The sequence below is a fragment of the Prosopis cineraria genome, unplaced genomic scaffold (genome assembly GCF_029017545.1).
Source record: "Prosopis cineraria cultivar Desert tree isolate PC_DT_omini unplaced genomic scaffold, ASM2901754v1 PC9, whole genome shotgun sequence".
NCBI classification, from domain to species: Eukaryota; Viridiplantae; Streptophyta; class Magnoliopsida; order Fabales; family Fabaceae; genus Prosopis; species Prosopis cineraria.
This window is the reverse complement of record NW_026555340.1, coordinates 21604412-21621959: the sequence shown is the minus strand read 5'-3', so window position 1 is coordinate 21621959 and position 17548 is coordinate 21604412. Positions and strand designations below refer to the sequence as shown.

The window sequence follows — 17548 nt, the reverse complement described above, 5'->3', positions numbered from 1 at the left end:
TAAAATCTACATCCAACTCATCACAGATAATTTTTTTTAAAAAAAGTCACATTTATAAGTTAAATATTAAGATGACTTATCATGAACTCTATTTTTTTTTATTAATTGGCCAATAAAGTGGATATTCTGTTCATAACTTTGAAAATAGGAAACTTGCTATATATTTTTTTATATAATATGTCAGTCTTCTTATTCGTGCTCCCACAAATTTTAAACAAAGTGCATATATTTTGAACCATCAAATATTATGCCCAGCCACCACTAGTGTTCTAGGATTCTTTCTTTCATCTATAAAAAAGGAGACACATGACAAGTTGGCATGCTCAATCTCACAAAACCTCTATTCACAGGGCAAATTAAAGTATCAGATTTTCAGTTCTACATATACAGAACTCGATAACAATGGCAGGTTCTGTTCATCATCACAGAGTAGTGCAGCCACAACACATTAATGGCAAGGCTAACAAAAATAACATGTATATCGAATCACCATACTATGGTGGACATGGCTTCTATTACAATCCTGTGGTTCATCAAAACATCGAAGCTCTCACTACTCCTCAATGTGCTGTTTTCAATGGCTTAGGTAATGTATCTTCTTTCTTCATTTAACTACATTAATAATTATAAGCTCTTGTTTAATAAAGACCTTTTACATCAATTTTAAAGAACTTGAATATTTATTTTAATTTTATTTATAAAGTACTTTTATAATTTTTGTATTCATATTTATTCTTTTACCCCTATTAAATAATAGAATATTTTATTTTTAAAATATATATTTTATAAGAATAAAATTAAAAACTTGTTGAATTTTTGGATAAAGTTAACGAGGTTTAAAGTTTTTCATGATTTTAATAAAACATGCTAGAAGTTAATTAATTATAAATAGGACTAGATGAAATATCTTAACTATGAAAATACATGTATAGAAAATATAATTCAGTCAATTTAACATGCCACTCGCTCTGATTCTCAACAAAAAAACACTATTTAAAAGTATTTTTTTGGTACAAAATACAAATCATCTTATAATATTAAATAACTTATTTTCAATTTTATCTTTTATTTTATTCCATAGCCCCGTACTTTGAAAAACTCAGGGTTATTATCACTTTTCACATTAACTAATCCAAACTTCACTATATGAGATCATTACTATCAACGGTAACTTTATAGAATGTTATTGATATATTTATTTAACGTAACTGTATATCAAAGAATTTGAACTCTTGAAACCTCAGGATAAATCAATTAAACTTCCTCATCCAGTTAAACCAAATGGCCCTTGATTTTTTATACATTGTAGGTTTTCTAAAAAAAAAAAACATATACTGTACCTGTAGGTTACATAATGTACTTTGAGAAACTCTGATATTAATATAATTAATAAATATAAAATTAGAACATCTGAATTTTAGAAGATTAATCATAAAGCAATTTTTCTTAAAATGCCTAAATTAATTAGAAATAACTTATATTTAAAACCAAAATAAGTATTTGGTCTCACACAATCTTCACTCAAAACGTTTCCAATTTTAATTTCTCAATTAAGAAAAAAATGGTTTATTTGATCCCTTCATTGAAATACAAAGTTTGTTGCATGCAGGCGTGAGTGGGAATGGTTACTCATCCGCTCAACCGCCGGTTCAATATCAAAAGCATTGTAATAGACCATATAGTGCCAACCGGAGCAACGGTTCAGCCACATGGGTTCAAGTGGGTCCGAACCCATATTACATGAACCGAGGCACCCAAACCATTCAAGGCGATGTGATTCAGCGAGGTACCTTCAATGGACGTGGCAAGGGAGCTAGGCTTTGTGGCCATTTCTCGGTCTCTGGTGATATTAACTAATTAAGTAACTTAATTAATTAATCCAATTTAATACCTAAACTGTTTGGCAGTCATGAAGATATTTAATTAAATGAAATAAAAACTATGTAATAATTCATGAATCGGTCTGGAATTTCTGGAGTTATTGATTGAGCAGTGTACGTGTGTGGGTGATTGTACTGAATTTGTATAACTACTTAAAATATGAGTTTGTGTTGGCTATTGGCCTTGTTTTCTTTTCTTTTCTTTTTTAAAATTCTGTTATATCGATTGCAAAAGACAAAAGTAAGATTATATCTAAATTTCATATAAAAAAATTAATTATTATAAAATTATTAATAACAATTGTGTTGTCAATGATGTTAGTTCAATTATCAATGAATCTTATAGTAATTAATTTTTTTATACAGAACTTGAATGTAATTCTCCTAAAGACAAATCTTTTTCGGGACATGGAAGGCAAAGGTTAAACCTTTTAGAAATGTATAACAAATTCTAAAGAAAAAAAAATATATATATATACATATAAACTACCTTATTTCTTATGTTAACTTGTCAAAATCATAATAAATTGTATAAAAATGAGTAGAAGAAAAAAAAAAGTAAGGCATTAATAAAGCTTTAGAAGATAGAAGACACGACAGTTAAGGTAGACATCCAACAAAATTATTAATCATTTTGTTTATAAAATATCCAATTCATTATAATCTTACGAACTGAATAATAGAATTAATAGAGCTATACAAACCAACATGTTTAATTCCATCAGTGACAATAAAGATTAACGTTGAAAATAAATATTACAGTAAAACTTAAGGGACTAAAACAACATAACATAAAGACTAACAACAAAACATGCTAAACATTAAATATAGGATGCCAACAATTATATTTTGCCTAATGTAAATTATATATAGCAAAAACTTTAACAAGCACATATTATACAAATCAAGATAAGGGGCCAATATTTTCAAGCAAGCAAATGTGCATTTCAAAATCAACTTATAAAAACTATATATTTAAATTTAAGTAATAATCTTTGAACTTCATTATCACACTATTCTTAAGTAAAGTTATAATGTTTATATATCAAAGGCCCATTTGGTAGAATAAATATATTTTGATGAAAAGAACTGGAAGGAAAAGGAAAGAAAAAGTAATGATCATTGCTAACACACGTTCAGTATGAAAATGGAATAAAGATAATTTGATGGGTAAATTCATGTTTTTGTGTGAGGTATATAAAAATAGAATAAATGGTTATAAAAAAAATATTTTGTCACTATTTTTATTAATATTTATATATTAAAATAATTATTATGCTCATAATCATTTTTGTAAAAGTGGTCATTCTATTTTATAATTAATAAAAATTAGTTAAAATAATAATTTATTGTTGACTATAAACAAATTAATGAAATGGGTAATATAAATTTTAAACAAAAAAACTTACATTACTTCAATCCGATGAAGATTGCAAAGCACAGCAAGAAGAGATTAAACTAAATTGATTAAATTTGATAATCCTATTAAATTCATGATATGATATGGATCAACTAAAATTTTCCTAAAATTAATTTGAAACATGACTATATAGGCATCTCACTCTAGGCATTTTCCTAAAAAAGGACCAATTTTTCTTAGTGGGGGTGATGGGAGTCCAAGAAGCAAATTTGCACAATATCAAACCATATAATCTTTACATTCCCTCTTCTTTCCTTTAGATTCCTACCAACCAAACAAGCGCATTTGGTGTCCCATCTTTAACATGTTTGATTGATTGGAGAGATTTGCAGAGGGAAGGGAAGATTTTAATGAGTTTAATTTTTTTAAAAATGGACATGTAGGGTTACAAAAGTTTAATGAGTTCACTCTCAAATCTCCATTTTTTAGAATCAAATTTATTAAAATATTCCCTTTCCTCCCTTTCCTTCCATTCCCCTCCAATCAAACAAAGAATAAGAACTAAGAAGGATTCCTGCAGGAGAGTGCACAATATACTTTCTTATGCAACCAAATAGATCAATCAAAATTGCAAGTGTCAATATTGCAGCTATAAGGTTTCCTCAATAATGCTTCAGAATGCATGCTTAATTACTAGAAATCAATCAACGAAACTGTGAGTTAATTAAGGTTAGTTTTATGAAAATGCTTTGTCAAATTATTTTTTTCTTTCTTCCAAATCCAGCTTTCTTCTCATAGTCCAACCAGAACTTCCTTGCTTCTTCTACAACGTCAAATTCTTTGCTTAATTATTCTTAATATAAAATCTTTCTCCATTTCATATGATATTGAACAATTACAACATTGACACTTGCAGGGTGCGAGGACAAGGATCGAATCCACATCCCCATTTCTCTTCAACCGGCCGTTTTCCTTAAACAAAACAAATAGATGTGAAATATTTTTCAAAATCAATGCAAAATAACATCTACTTACCTTAGTATCATTACTCTCTGAAACTATATGTGAGAGAGAGAGTAGAGAATTCAATTTATTAGTCTATTGATCCTCCGTCTCCATTCCAACTCGCATGAACTCATCTTTTACCATTAATCCCTAATTCCAATTAGTGCCAAACCCTAAAATTTTGAATATATTTTCTTCGATCGTCGACATTAGACAAAATTTAAATTTTTATTTTTAATATAAGATGAAGTTAGAGAAATTAATATTTTTTCAATTTTACTCATTGTTTATTTATTTATTTTTGTTTGAATTCCTAAACAATAATTCATTATATTATTCATTAAATATTAATTACAAACAAAGACAAAATTGGAAAGTTACATATTTTTACAATTTTAAAATTATAACTAACATTTTTACTAAGTACGAAGTTTGTTAACTTTGCTTTTTATTAATGACTGGAGTCATATGACATTAAAGTATATCACATGTTATTACAAAAACTATCAATATACATCATAATTGTCAATGTTTCACATGTCCAGTGTTCAAATCGACATTGAGAGATAGGAAAATTACACTACAATTATTTTTTCAAGAGTTTCATATTTTAAAAACATCAAATGATTTCTTCTCCACCCCCCAATAATACTACTACGTACCAACATATTCTCTCTAGGAAAAGTTTATAGGATACATATACATGTGTTAATAAAACTAATTCAAACCCAGGATTATATGGAATAATATTATCTTATTTAAATCCATCGATGTTAAGAAAATTTTCCCTTCAAACAATATTTAAAATTACACCCAACAGAAGTTTAACAGATACAAAAGTTCATATAAAAACGCAACGTGACATAGCTTTGCCTGGATGCTCTAAATGATTAGAATTCCCCACATCCCATAACTTGAGAAAATAAATGTCTAGCTTTTTGACTTGTGATGACAACCCTACATCTATATATATATTACTTAGCTTCAAGTCTTGAAGAACTTGATGCCACCACTACATATAGCAAAACATTACCCATGTGCTTAGCAAGAAGAATCCTTCGCCAACTATACAATTTTCTCTACTTTAAGTCAATCCAATGAAGAGGTGGGGCAACACTACTACCTTTCACTCAAAACTCCCAATATATATATATTTTTTTTTGGTTAGGTTGTTGAAGTATGAGTGAATTTGAGTTGATGTAAGAAATATCACATAGAATAACCTTAAACTTAATAATTAATATATAATAAAGATAAAAAGACATATAAATATCACATCTTAACTTAAAATATTAAAATTCAAGTTTATGGTCATTTCTCTTTATTTTATATTAGTTATTAAGTGTAACTAATTTATCTGATGTGGCACTTTTCATGTTAGCTTAAATCCGCTCGTACTTTGATAACCTAACATTTTTCATAAATAAGCTATGTATACATGTTTTATGATGACATGCTAATAATAAAAATAAATTTTATATTTTATATTAATTAACTAAATAAATGTAGAACATATGCATGAGTGAAGAATGCTTCACCGTACATTTTCTTAAAAATTTATATATTGATTAGCCTAGCTAGTTAATTTTTTTTCCTATAATTGTGGAAAAGTCAAATGTTTCATATCTTATATCAGCATAATTGGATTTAACAGAAGAGACTGGCTATTTACAATATGATGACAAACTAATGTTCAAATTTTTATTGAAAAAGGTGCCTACTTATTTAGTTCTTGACCGTATCTCGGATAAGATTACTTCAATAATAGGACAATTGCTCAATCTAAAAATGAATTAAGGCATCTTCTATATTCTTTTTATTTCATCTATAAAAAGGGAGACATGTAACAAGTTGGTATGCTCACTCTCTCACAAACGTAACAAATCAAGCCTTTAATTTATAAGTTTTTCAGATTTTGACAAGTTCTATAGAACTTGATCGGTACTCTAAAGCTCATCATCAATGGCAGGCTTTGTTTATCATCTAACAGAACAGTTGCAACACTATGGTAGAGGTAACAATAGTAACATACATATGGAAGCACCGTATTATGGATATGGCTTCTGTGACAACCATGGCGTTCATGATCAAAATATTGAAGGTTTCACTTATCAATATGGTGTCTTGAATGGTGTAGGTAATGTATCATTCTTCTTCTCTCTCTCGGTCACACACACACACTCCCTAAGTCAAAATTGTCATTAAGGGATTTGATACAGTGAATAGTACAAATCCATACTTACTCAACAAGTATCTCACATGATAGGATAATAACTATTGTCAAAAATTTTGTCATATGATACTTAGAAAGCACTAAATGTCCAATTTATGGTGGGGATATCATACGTATGTGAGGAGCATTCTGATTATAAGGGTTGTTTTGGATTTATTTCAAGGAAAATATATCTTAATAATTTTCAAGTTTTGATAAAATTCAATAGCTATAATTAGAACATTAATTGAATGAGTGAATTTAAGCCACTCATTGGATCCCAATTTTTTTAAAGAGATATATTGTTTAAAAATATAAGAAAATTTGGTTTTTTAATTTTTATGAGGAGTGGTTAATGGTATTTTTTTTTCAAAAATTTCCTCAAGATTAATATTTGAAATTAATGAGATTTGGATATTTATTTGTGATTAGGTTAGCTTTTAAATAATAGTAGACATGCAAATAGTAGGTAGTTTTTAATAATGATGTTAATTGTTTTCTTGGGAGGTAGAAATTAGTTAGAATGTATTGTAATTTTGAACTGAAAATGAGAGAGAGAGGAGGGGGGGAGAGAGAGAGAGAGTTTGTGTGTGTGTGTGTGTGTTTATATTGTAAAGCTTCTATTCAATATATAGCAAAACATGGATTTTTTGGGTTAGTAATGGATTCTTTGTTGGTAAAGAAGTGTTGCGAATCACAACCACACAATTTATTTGGTTTTATGTTCTTGACAACGCAGAACAATATTATAAGTTAGCAATATTTCTAATAATTGCAAACCCTGTAATTATTGGAGATCAATTAGTTGTTCAAGTGTGTTAAAGTTGACTGTAATTGGAGTTATATATAGTAATTAATAAATTTGTCAAATATTTGACTTATTTTTACACATGCGTACAGTAGTAATGGAAGGGTTGAAATATATTATAAATATAAGGAGAGAATAATTAGGCATACCTAAACATAAGATTATTTTAAATTAATATCTTGGATGTACGTGCGTAAATCAAAATGGTTAAATGTGCGATTTATAAAATTGTATAGAGAACTATATGATATGTACTTTGACTCCTTAATCAAATTAAGAAATTGATTACAATTATTCCATGAATCGTTCGGTACACAAGTTCATTTTGTCAATAAAATTCTAAGTGATAATTCTTTTTCCTAATATTATTTTCGACAAAAAGGACCCTAAGTTCATTAATTATTGGGATTTTATTGAACTTTGAAATAATGTGCAGTAATTGCTAATATATATAATATAGTATTGTCATATTTTATAAATTCAGAAAGATAATCACAAAACCTTTGTCGTAATTTCATAGAAAGTTCAAAAAAATTATAGATAATTGAAGTATAAATTTGACACCTAATAATTGTTAGTACTATAATTGGTTAAAAAGTAGCTTATTATATTCTACGATGACTCAAGTTCAAATTGATCTCATTGTTATTGTATTGCGTGATGACTTCGTTAGCAAGTAATCTATAAGTATGTTTCTAAATACTCTTAAGTCATGGATTGTAGAAACTAATCCACCCAATCTTACATACAATTTAGTTGAATTCATGCAGGTCATTCTCAACCAGTTCAATGGCCAATGCATTGTCAAGGACCAAACGGTCTAATACATAGCCATAGTTCAAGTACATCAGTCCATGTGGGTTCAAACCCATATTACATCAATAGAGGCATCCAAACCATTCAAGGTGATGTGGTTCAGCATGGTACCTTCAATGGACGTGGCATGGGAGCGAGGGTTCGTGGACACTTCTCTGTATCTGGTGATATTAATTAATTAACTTAAACCAATTTAATACCTACTTAAATTGATTGAAAGTCATACGAGATGAAGACATAAAATAACATAAAATGAATTTAAAAAAAAAAAACAGCTATGCAAACATTAATGTATTAGTGGATTGGATTCTATAGAGTTGTTATCGTGATTGTGATTTTTTTTTTTGTTTAATGAAATATTCCTTTGACATACAAGTCTGAAAGCATTTGGGGAGACTATTCATGTTTAGCTTTTGCTTTTGTTTTATTTTAATTTTCTTTTTACCAAAGTGATATAATTAACTTGCCTTTTCTATTAGAAGAAGAAATTGCAAGCATGTGTGTGTGTGATTGTACTGAATTTATATAATTAATTAACTATGAGTTTGCTGCTGATCGATTGTCTATGATTCGATTCTTTTAACACTGTTAGTTGTATAATTGTATTTTCTCTTTTATGTCGTTAATTAATTATAATTCTTTTTAATTCAATCTATATATTTAATTATGTAAAAATTTTGTTAAAACTAAATAAAAATCATAAATAATACGATTCATTCCTTAGACTTCATCCCACACAATAGAAATACTAAGTATAATCAAGTTGGGTTAATTGAATACATTAATTAATTTGGTGTTGATTTCTTATAAATAAAGAGAAATAAAGACGATAAATGTCCATGACAAATCCCACTAATTATTACCAATTAATTTGTATATTTCTATCCAGCTATTCAAATTCCAGCGCTAAAAGACATTCGAATTGTGATGAGAATATTGGAATCCTGTATTTACATATAAGAAAGTTAAAAAAATATAAGAATTAATTGGTAATATAAGAAGGTTTGAAAAAATATGTTCGAATTGATATGGAACATCTCTTTACTCCTGTGTTTTCATATGTTGTCAAAAATGAAGTTAATTGGATTTTTAGTGAGAGGAAAATTCAATAATTAAAGATAGTAATTGGCAAGAGTTTTTTCACCCAAAAAAGAAAAAGATAGTAAGAGTCTATTATAGCAGCTATCCAATTGCAACTTATGAGAGTAGTTAATGAAACGATGTTTTTATTTTTTTTCTCTATCATCCTTAATTTATAAGATATTTTTTAGTAAAATTATGTATATCAATAAAATTTATTAAATATAATTTATAATTTTATTTTTTAAAATAAAAATATAAATTTTTAAAATATTTTTTATTTAATATAATCTTATTCGTGAAACATTGAATGTAGAAAGAGGCAATATAACAAGAAAAGATGTGTAATATTAGAATAAGTATAATTAATAAAATTTTTTTTTTTTTCGAAATACCTTATATCTTGGGACACCAAATTACCTTAAAAAATATATTATAAACTGATTTAGTTATTCATAAATATGAACGACTGTGAGGAATTTGTATATATTGGAGGGAAATTATAATAAAGGACTTGGAGAAAATAATATTCATTAGAAAGAATTTTAAAAATAGTAATTATTTAGAAGAACAAAATACTAAATAAAAAATTTATAAATATTATATTACTCCTAATCAAATCTGGTACATTTTTTCTTATCACATCTCACACATGTATTTGATAGTTACTAACAAAAACACATAATTTGAGAGAAAGCTATTTTCTTAAAATAATAAAGAGATGAAAAACAACAAATTAAGATAAAGCTAAATTATATTAATGCCCAGAAACCGCAACTAGATAATAATCATATCTCCCTTGAAAGTCCGTATGTAAGTCCAGCGATTGAGACAGGGTGTTGTGCTGACAAAATGTAATAATTCTTTAAAAGTAAATTTTTTATATTAAATTTCCTTAATTTTTTTAAAGTAAAGATTTTAAAATTGTAATGATTCAATTATTTAAAATTAAATATTTTAAAAAATTATATTATATTGATTTAATGAGGAGTAATACTACTTTTTATTTTGTGTGTGGAATTGAAAACTGCACAATTTTATTTTGAAAGAGTACTCTTGTGCCTTGCACAGTATCACACATTAATTTTAAGATTATTATTGACAGATTATATTGTAATAAAGGTTATAAAAATCATATTATAAAAAAAAGTTATGATAATCAATTACATTTGCCTGTATCTTTCATGTATCCTAATTTTAATTTTTATGATCCCTTGTAATGAATTTTAACAGCTTTAGATCCCACTACAACAAATCAACGAATTTCTCTAAAAAATTTCTCTCAAATTTTTATTTGAGAGAATTTCTCTCGAAAAGGCTCTCTTATGGAATTTCTCACATATTTTCTTTCAAAATAATTATCAGTGAAAAATTTTGAGAGAACTTGGAGAGAATGTGCCTGCATCTTGGAGGAAAATGTTTCTCTCGACAAATTTCATAGAAAAGCTTGACAAAAATAAAATTTTGAAAGTAAAAATAATTAAAATAATATTATATGATCTTTCTTTTGAAAGAAATTTGATAATTTCTCATTGTGAATCCACCTCTTAATATGAATTTAAATCTTGCGTGAAGTATAAGGCAATAGCTTTGATTACTTTGCATTGATTCCTTGAACATGTATTTCAATTTCTCACTTTTCTAATTATATGATTCTTAATTCCTATTCTTATATAATGTCCTGATGTAAAACCTGTCTTCAATGCACTTCAGAAATGACAAGCATATATTGCCCCGAAATGCTTCACTCACATATGCCTTTATATTATTCTTTTTATGAGGTGTGGTTTAATTTATTCTAAAAAGTATAAGCTCAATTATCTATAAATAAATAAAATTTAAAAAATTCAGATTTAAATATGTTTTAAAGAGGTATTTTGTATCCTTATTTTTTCAAGACTTAGAATACACTTTATAAATGAAGTATTAGTTATTATCTTATACAAAAGAGTGCATATGAATTTATGTGGTTCATAGAATAATGGAGTTATTTATACAAAATTATAATATTTCATCCCTTATATAAAAAGAAATAAAAATATAATATTTCAATGTATTTTTTTAAGAAAACTTATTTTATTACATATTTATTTATGTTTATCTTTTATAATTAACTTATTATATCAATATCCACACATGTAAATACTGATTTTCTATTGTTAAGCATATTGAAGAGAAAGAAATAACTAGAATGAAATTGAATTATAATATTCATCAACCATGAGCAACAAAAGGGATCATCCCCAAACTATGGCGAGAAACAAATGAGGATTACACCACAATTTTCCTATTTACAAGCCTAAGGTTCAACCATATATTAGGTATAGACTAACAACTAATATCTCAACATCTATAGCCAAGAAATTGTTCACTTTAAGGTATGATTGGGAGTTTAATATGAAAATAGAATTGAACTGTCATTAATTAAATACGATGGAGTTAAATGAAATGGAATATTTCACTATTTGAAATATCACTAAAAAAAAGGCATGCAAGATCTCCTTTATTAAAGCGCTTATTAATGAAAACACTTTGTTTTTTGTGTATGTGAAATCAAAACCTACGAAAACACTTTTGGCAATGAGCACTACGTAGGTTTTACCTGCCGAAACGCTTAAAACCCGGAGCGCTCTAGCTCGTATAGGCGCATTGAAAAAAAAAAAAGTTTTTTAAAAAGATTCCGCCTGTAGCCTGTAGGAATGATTTCTCTTTAATGTTTTCAAGACGGAATCAAATATTAAATAAAAAAGATTAACAGTTTATAATTCATATAATCTAATTAAAGTGAATTAATGGTTGAACACATAACGTAATAATTAAATTAAAAAATTATATTTATATATAATAATTTAAATGTAAAAAATAAATATAAAATTATTACTTAACTTAAAAATAAAATTAAATATTTTAAGTTTATCATGATTTAACAAGTCATATGATGCAATATAATATTAAATGATTAAAAAAATTAATTATTTTTAAAAAAATAAAAAAGTGATATTTTTTAACAGCTTAGTTTTTGAAAGTCAAATTTAGTTCTTGATTTAATCCTAATTTTCAATCTGACCGCCTGTCTAAAATGGCCTAATTCTCAAATGATTTTTTTGATGCTAACCAAGCTGAAATCTAAACCAGTCGGATATCTAAACAGTCCAATCATCTATTTGGATCTAGTTTATTTATAAACCTTTCCATCTTTAAGCCCTAAATCGGCAGCTCAGAAAATTAAAAAAAAATGAATTTATGATGACTACACAAATAACTTGAAAGTCTATCCTAAAATCATTCCTTTTTCTTTGAAAAATTCTCCTGAACAACAATACAAGTTTTTTCATCATTATTCCCCCATTTCATTTCATTCCATTTCTAAATTTCGTACAGTGGGACCCACAATACAGTTCTTATTTCTTTCTTATCCTCAAGTTCCTGCCTCTATAAAAGGGATCACTCTCCATGGCTTTTTTGGGCAACAGAAGGGAGAAAAAAATCACTTCTTATAGCTCAAATTGAACTTGGTGTTTGCTTCTACATATATAATCATGATTCAAGAAGTGATCATCATCATCATCTGGTAATCCTTCTTCTAGTGCTAGGGTTAGCGGTTATATCACCATGAATAATAATAATGGTGGCTCTTATCAGCCTCAAATATCTCAGCCGCCCTATTATTATTCTAATGCTCCTTATGCTTCACCACCAACCATGGCGCCTGCACTAGGGCACTATAACAGTGGCTCTCAAACTATTGACGGCGGTGGAACGACTCAAACAGGTACCTTCAAGGGTCACGGCGTCGGAGCCACCGTGCTCGGTGGCTTCACTACCACAAGCTCTATTCAGTAGCCATGCTAAATAATTGCAATGCAACGCTTGAGAGGGTCCCACCACCACCAGCTGGAAAAGATCTCTTGATATAGTTTAAGGATGAAGTTATTAGATCCCTATATATATATATATATATATAGTCTACGTATGTGTGTGTAATATATAGTTACATGTTTTAAAATAATGTTTTGGTCCTGGTTTTGTCTGGATGAACATTAGGGTTTTGTTTATCTGGAAAGATCATTATTAGGACCTTATTAGGATTTGAAGGCAAGTAGAAATCATGAAAGAGTGGGTCCTACACCTACTTCTTATTTCGTATATCAGACTTGGTGGGACTGAAGCTTATGATATTAAATAAACTCAGCGTTGCTGATGAAGATTTGTATCGTGTGCAATATGGTTTATTAATAAAATAAAATCTTCAGTTATTACAAGCTTGTAACTATACAAATTAAGTACTTCGTCATTAATGAATTGTGAATGTGTGTGTGTGTGTGTGTGTGTAAAAAACCAGTTTGTTGAGTTGTGAATTGCGATTCGTGTAACAATGATCACGATCAGGTATAAGTCAGTATATGGTGCCTTTTTTATTTTTATTTTTTTGCCTAAATGATGGTCTAGAGACTTTTAATTGATAATATATTTAGAGATTTGATTATTAATAGGATTTGAATCGATCCCCTTCTTACACTCGATCAATAATATATCCCTCCATATCTAATCTCATCCATCTATTTAATTATTTATTTGGTTTAATAATAAGATTACTAATTATGACAATAAAATAAATATAGTATTCATTTAGTGATTATCATGAATAAGCATATTACGATCATATTTTCACCAATTTAGTTGGTAGCTTGAGAGCACTTCTTTGGAAGAGATACCTCCCAAAGATAATTTAATGATGACCGCTACTAAATAATGAGGACTCGAACTCAAGACCTTTGGATAAAAGGGACCAACCTCATAGCCAATTGATCCAAGTTCTTAACGACAGCATCATGATGATATTATGATCATATTTATTTTAATGTCATGATTAGTAACCTCAAACAATTAAACCAAAACAATAATTAAATGGATGAATGAAATTGAATATAGGGGAGATTTATAGAGTACAATGATATCGTATAATTTATATAGTTAATTATATTTAGTAAGATAAAGTTTATTATCGCTATCACCTGAATTATAGTCTAACTATAACCTTTAACACTTGTAGTTTTTTTTTTTGTAATTATGCAATTAGTGAAATAGAGATCTCAATTTGAAATTTTGTGTCAACTATTTGAATTTGAATTTTAAATTTCATATTAAAATACTTTATTTGAATAGTATAAAAATTTTCATGTTCTCAAAGACAATGAAAAGAGGAAGATGATAAATGAAAATGTGAAAAGATTGAGACGACTAGTATTTTAATATATTTTACATAACTAGGATATGATTTGAAATTAAAAAATTATAATAGAGCATTAAAATATGACTTTGATGCATTTTTATGGATCCAGTTGATAAATTTGACTAAAATTCAAATTCAAATCATTCCACATCAAAATGAAGCATTAATTGCAGAGAGAAACTTTTATGTGCACCCAGTTCACCATGCCATTTATTTTTTCCTCCAATAAAAATACACCAGGTTACATTATTTTAATCCTATGTAGAAATTAAACTTCTTAATTTATAACATTTTAATAGAGTTTATAATTTTAAGAAAAACAACCATTAAGGGGAAGCTGGGAGGGGATATTGCAGGTTTTTTTCCTTAAAAATATAAATATTAAAATATTATAAATTAAGGTATTGACACGCATAATTAAAATAATATGACTTGGTATATTTTTGTTGAAGGGAGTTTAAGTAACATGATGTACTGATTGCAACTAGGAATTTCTCTTAATTGATTTGATGCGTGAGTCTATTATTGATCGAATTTTATATAGGTATACGTGTAATGGACTATTAGATAATCAAATATATATATATACACAAAATGGTTCCGATTTCACACGTTGAAATATTTATTATTTTTAATTAAAATATTTATTATTTTTAAGTTGGTAATTTAATTTGAAGATGGCTCTAATTTTGTAATCTACGTTTTTAAAATAAAATAAAATAAAAATCAGAAATTAAAAAAAAATTACAACCCCGATTCCAATCATCTTATGTAAATGCCTTTATCTCCCTTGACATGAACCAAATCTAAATTACCAAAAATAGCACAAACTGTATAAAAATAAGTTGACTAAAAATTAAAATTCTTATTAAAATATGCACAAAAATATCGAATGAATAAAAATAAAAATGCGTAGACCCAATAACATGTGTGAAAATAGAGTAAAAGAACAATAAAGTGAAGGCTTGTCTGATTTTGTTCTCATTTTTATAAAAAAAAATCATTTGTAAATTAATGTTTAAAAATTGTTTAAAAAATAAAAACTAGTTTGATGTCATTAATTTAAAAATAATTTTAGACTATTTTACCAAAAAAATAATTTCACAGAAAAAAAGGGCAATAATAATGGTAGCTAGTAATTGATGGTGATGATCTAGAATAGTGATTGACTATAGTTAAAGATAATTCACAATAGTTAACTGGAGTGTGCTTTAATTTAAAAATAAAAAAAGAAAATAATTCTAAGACATTTCTATTTTTTAAAAGAATAAAAATAGAAAAATTTTAAAAACGTTTAAATTTAAAATACTTGCTAAATTTTTTATATTTAATTTTTTAAAATAATTTTTTTAAAAAAGCAGAAATCAAATCGGCCATAGGTATTCTCCATTCCTATTAATTTTTAGAAAATATAGAATTTAAATATTTGATAATGAAGAGTAAACACTGTTTAATCAGAAATTAAAGAAAAGACTACAAATGTGAAGGAATAATAAATCACTTTCAGGAACAAATGCTAAGTTTGAACTTTGAAGCATATATGCAAATTAACTTTTTTTAATTTGGCCACTTAGAATATAAATATTTATATATAGACACTACTTAACAACTAAGTATTGAATATATAAAATAAATATTTTTGGCGCAAATAAAAAAAATAAATAAAGCTATATATATAATCAATCCCAACTGTACTATTCAATATTCGTTAATTAATTTTCTTTTTTAAAACAAAAAGTGAGTGTGTGCATCATATTATTTTGCTTTGGATTTTTTTAAAACGAATCAGTAGCTCGCTTCCACACATAAAATTGAAGAATAAAACTATAGTTTTTTTTAAGAACAACGTCAAATTTTTATTGATATATATATATAAATAATTAAATTAAAAATATTTTTTTGGAAAAAAGAAGGATAAATTTAAAATAATTAAATTTAAAAATAAAGCATCTCGTGTTCCTTGTAATGAAAAAAAGGCATTGAATTATTGTAATCCAAGTAAAAAGCAGCCATTTTGTCAACCCTTTATCTCTTTGCATATTCGTTCCTTGAAAACAACTTGCAGTGATTATAACTTACAAGGTAAAAGTTAAAGAGGTTTTCAAATCACAACCAAATAAAATGCTACCAAACATTTAATGTCCTAAATATGTAAAAATTAATAATTAATTGATAACCACATGTTTTCGAAACAATAATTGTTTCTTATAACCTAAGTGTAAAGAATGTCCTAAATTAGAGCTTAATCATCATTCTAATTATGGTAAATCAAGAACTAACCTAAAAGGATTATCCTATAAAAGATTAACCTAAATAAATTTTTAACATGTATTTTTACAAACGATTCAATATAAAGGGATCTCAAATCTTTAAAATATTTCAAGAACTCATATTCTTCAATTAAACATATGCGGAAGCATGATAAAGAAAACACATCAACATGGGAGAAAAGCTTCCCCCCTTTATTTTCTCTCTATGCCTTACTTCATAATACATATATATAAATATATATTTACAACATAATACTTGACCACTCAAACCCTTCCATAACTGACAACGGGGGGCCAAGGTCTCAATCACATTTATCACAATGACTATTACCTAATCATCATACTCTATATATCATCTATTCATCAATAGCCCATCATATGTATGAATTTTCCTTTTCATTCACATATAATTAATATCAACTGCTCACTTTTGGACATCAAAAATATAAGGGGAGACCATAACAACATTCAAGTTCTCAAATTAAGTAAATATTAACTATTTTTACTTGTACAAATATTTTGGCCTGTTAATATAGCACAAGCATCAAACCACATTCCCCAAGGCCCAAAATATATTTCTACCAAACACAAAACCCATAATGCAAGTGGATCAAGAACATATTATCCTAGTTGCAAATATTATAAACTAAATACATATATCAAAATAAAAAGAGAAAGGCTTATAAAAATGATTACTATCACTTGGCCTAATGCTCCTTTCCTCTGTTCTTCTAAGATGAGCTAGCTCCTGTAATATGTTAAAAAAGAGAGGTGAATACAACCATTCAGTAACCAAGGTACATCTAAGTTATACAAATGCATGATAATTAATTACGAATGCAAGTGGCTAATAAATTTATCAAGGTGACTATGTAAACAATCAC

General features: G+C 27.1%; 2 protein-coding genes across 2 annotated transcripts; both read left to right on the top strand.

Moving 5' to 3' along the window:
• The first annotated feature begins 339 nt into the window (after positions 1-339).
• LOC129319419 (uncharacterized) lies at positions 340-2058 on the top strand. Its single transcript, XM_054964484.1, has 2 exons — positions 340-586; positions 1610-2058. Exons 1-2 carry the CDS (start codon positions 403-405, stop codon positions 1855-1857), a joined length of 432 nt encoding a protein of 143 aa, XP_054820459.1. The 5' UTR covers positions 340-402; the 3' UTR covers positions 1858-2058.
• A 4216-nt stretch (positions 2059-6274) lies between these two features.
• Positions 6275-8535, top strand: LOC129319821 (uncharacterized). The gene is made up of 2 exons (XM_054964900.1): positions 6275-6382; positions 8036-8535. The coding sequence occupies exons 1-2, from the start codon at positions 6280-6282 to the stop codon at positions 8257-8259; spliced, it is 327 nt and encodes a 108-aa protein (XP_054820875.1). The 5' UTR covers positions 6275-6279; the 3' UTR covers positions 8260-8535.
• The last annotated feature ends 9013 nt before the right edge of the window (positions 8536-17548 follow it).

Excerpts from the sequence above, each read along its gene's own strand:
- LOC129319821 (XM_054964900.1), top strand. The coding sequence starts at position 6,280 with ATGGAAGCACCGTATTATGGATATGGCTTCTGTGACAACCATGGCGTT. Across the intron at positions 6,383-8,035 it reads TGGTGTCTTGAATGGTGTAG|GTCATTCTCAACCAGTTCAA; the intron begins GTAATGTATCAT and ends GAATTCATGCAG.
- LOC129319419 (XM_054964484.1), top strand. The coding sequence starts at position 403 with ATGGCAGGTTCTGTTCATCATCACAGAGTAGTGCAGCCACAACACATT. Across the intron at positions 587-1,609 it reads TGCTGTTTTCAATGGCTTAG|GCGTGAGTGGGAATGGTTAC; the intron begins GTAATGTATCTT and ends TGTTGCATGCAG.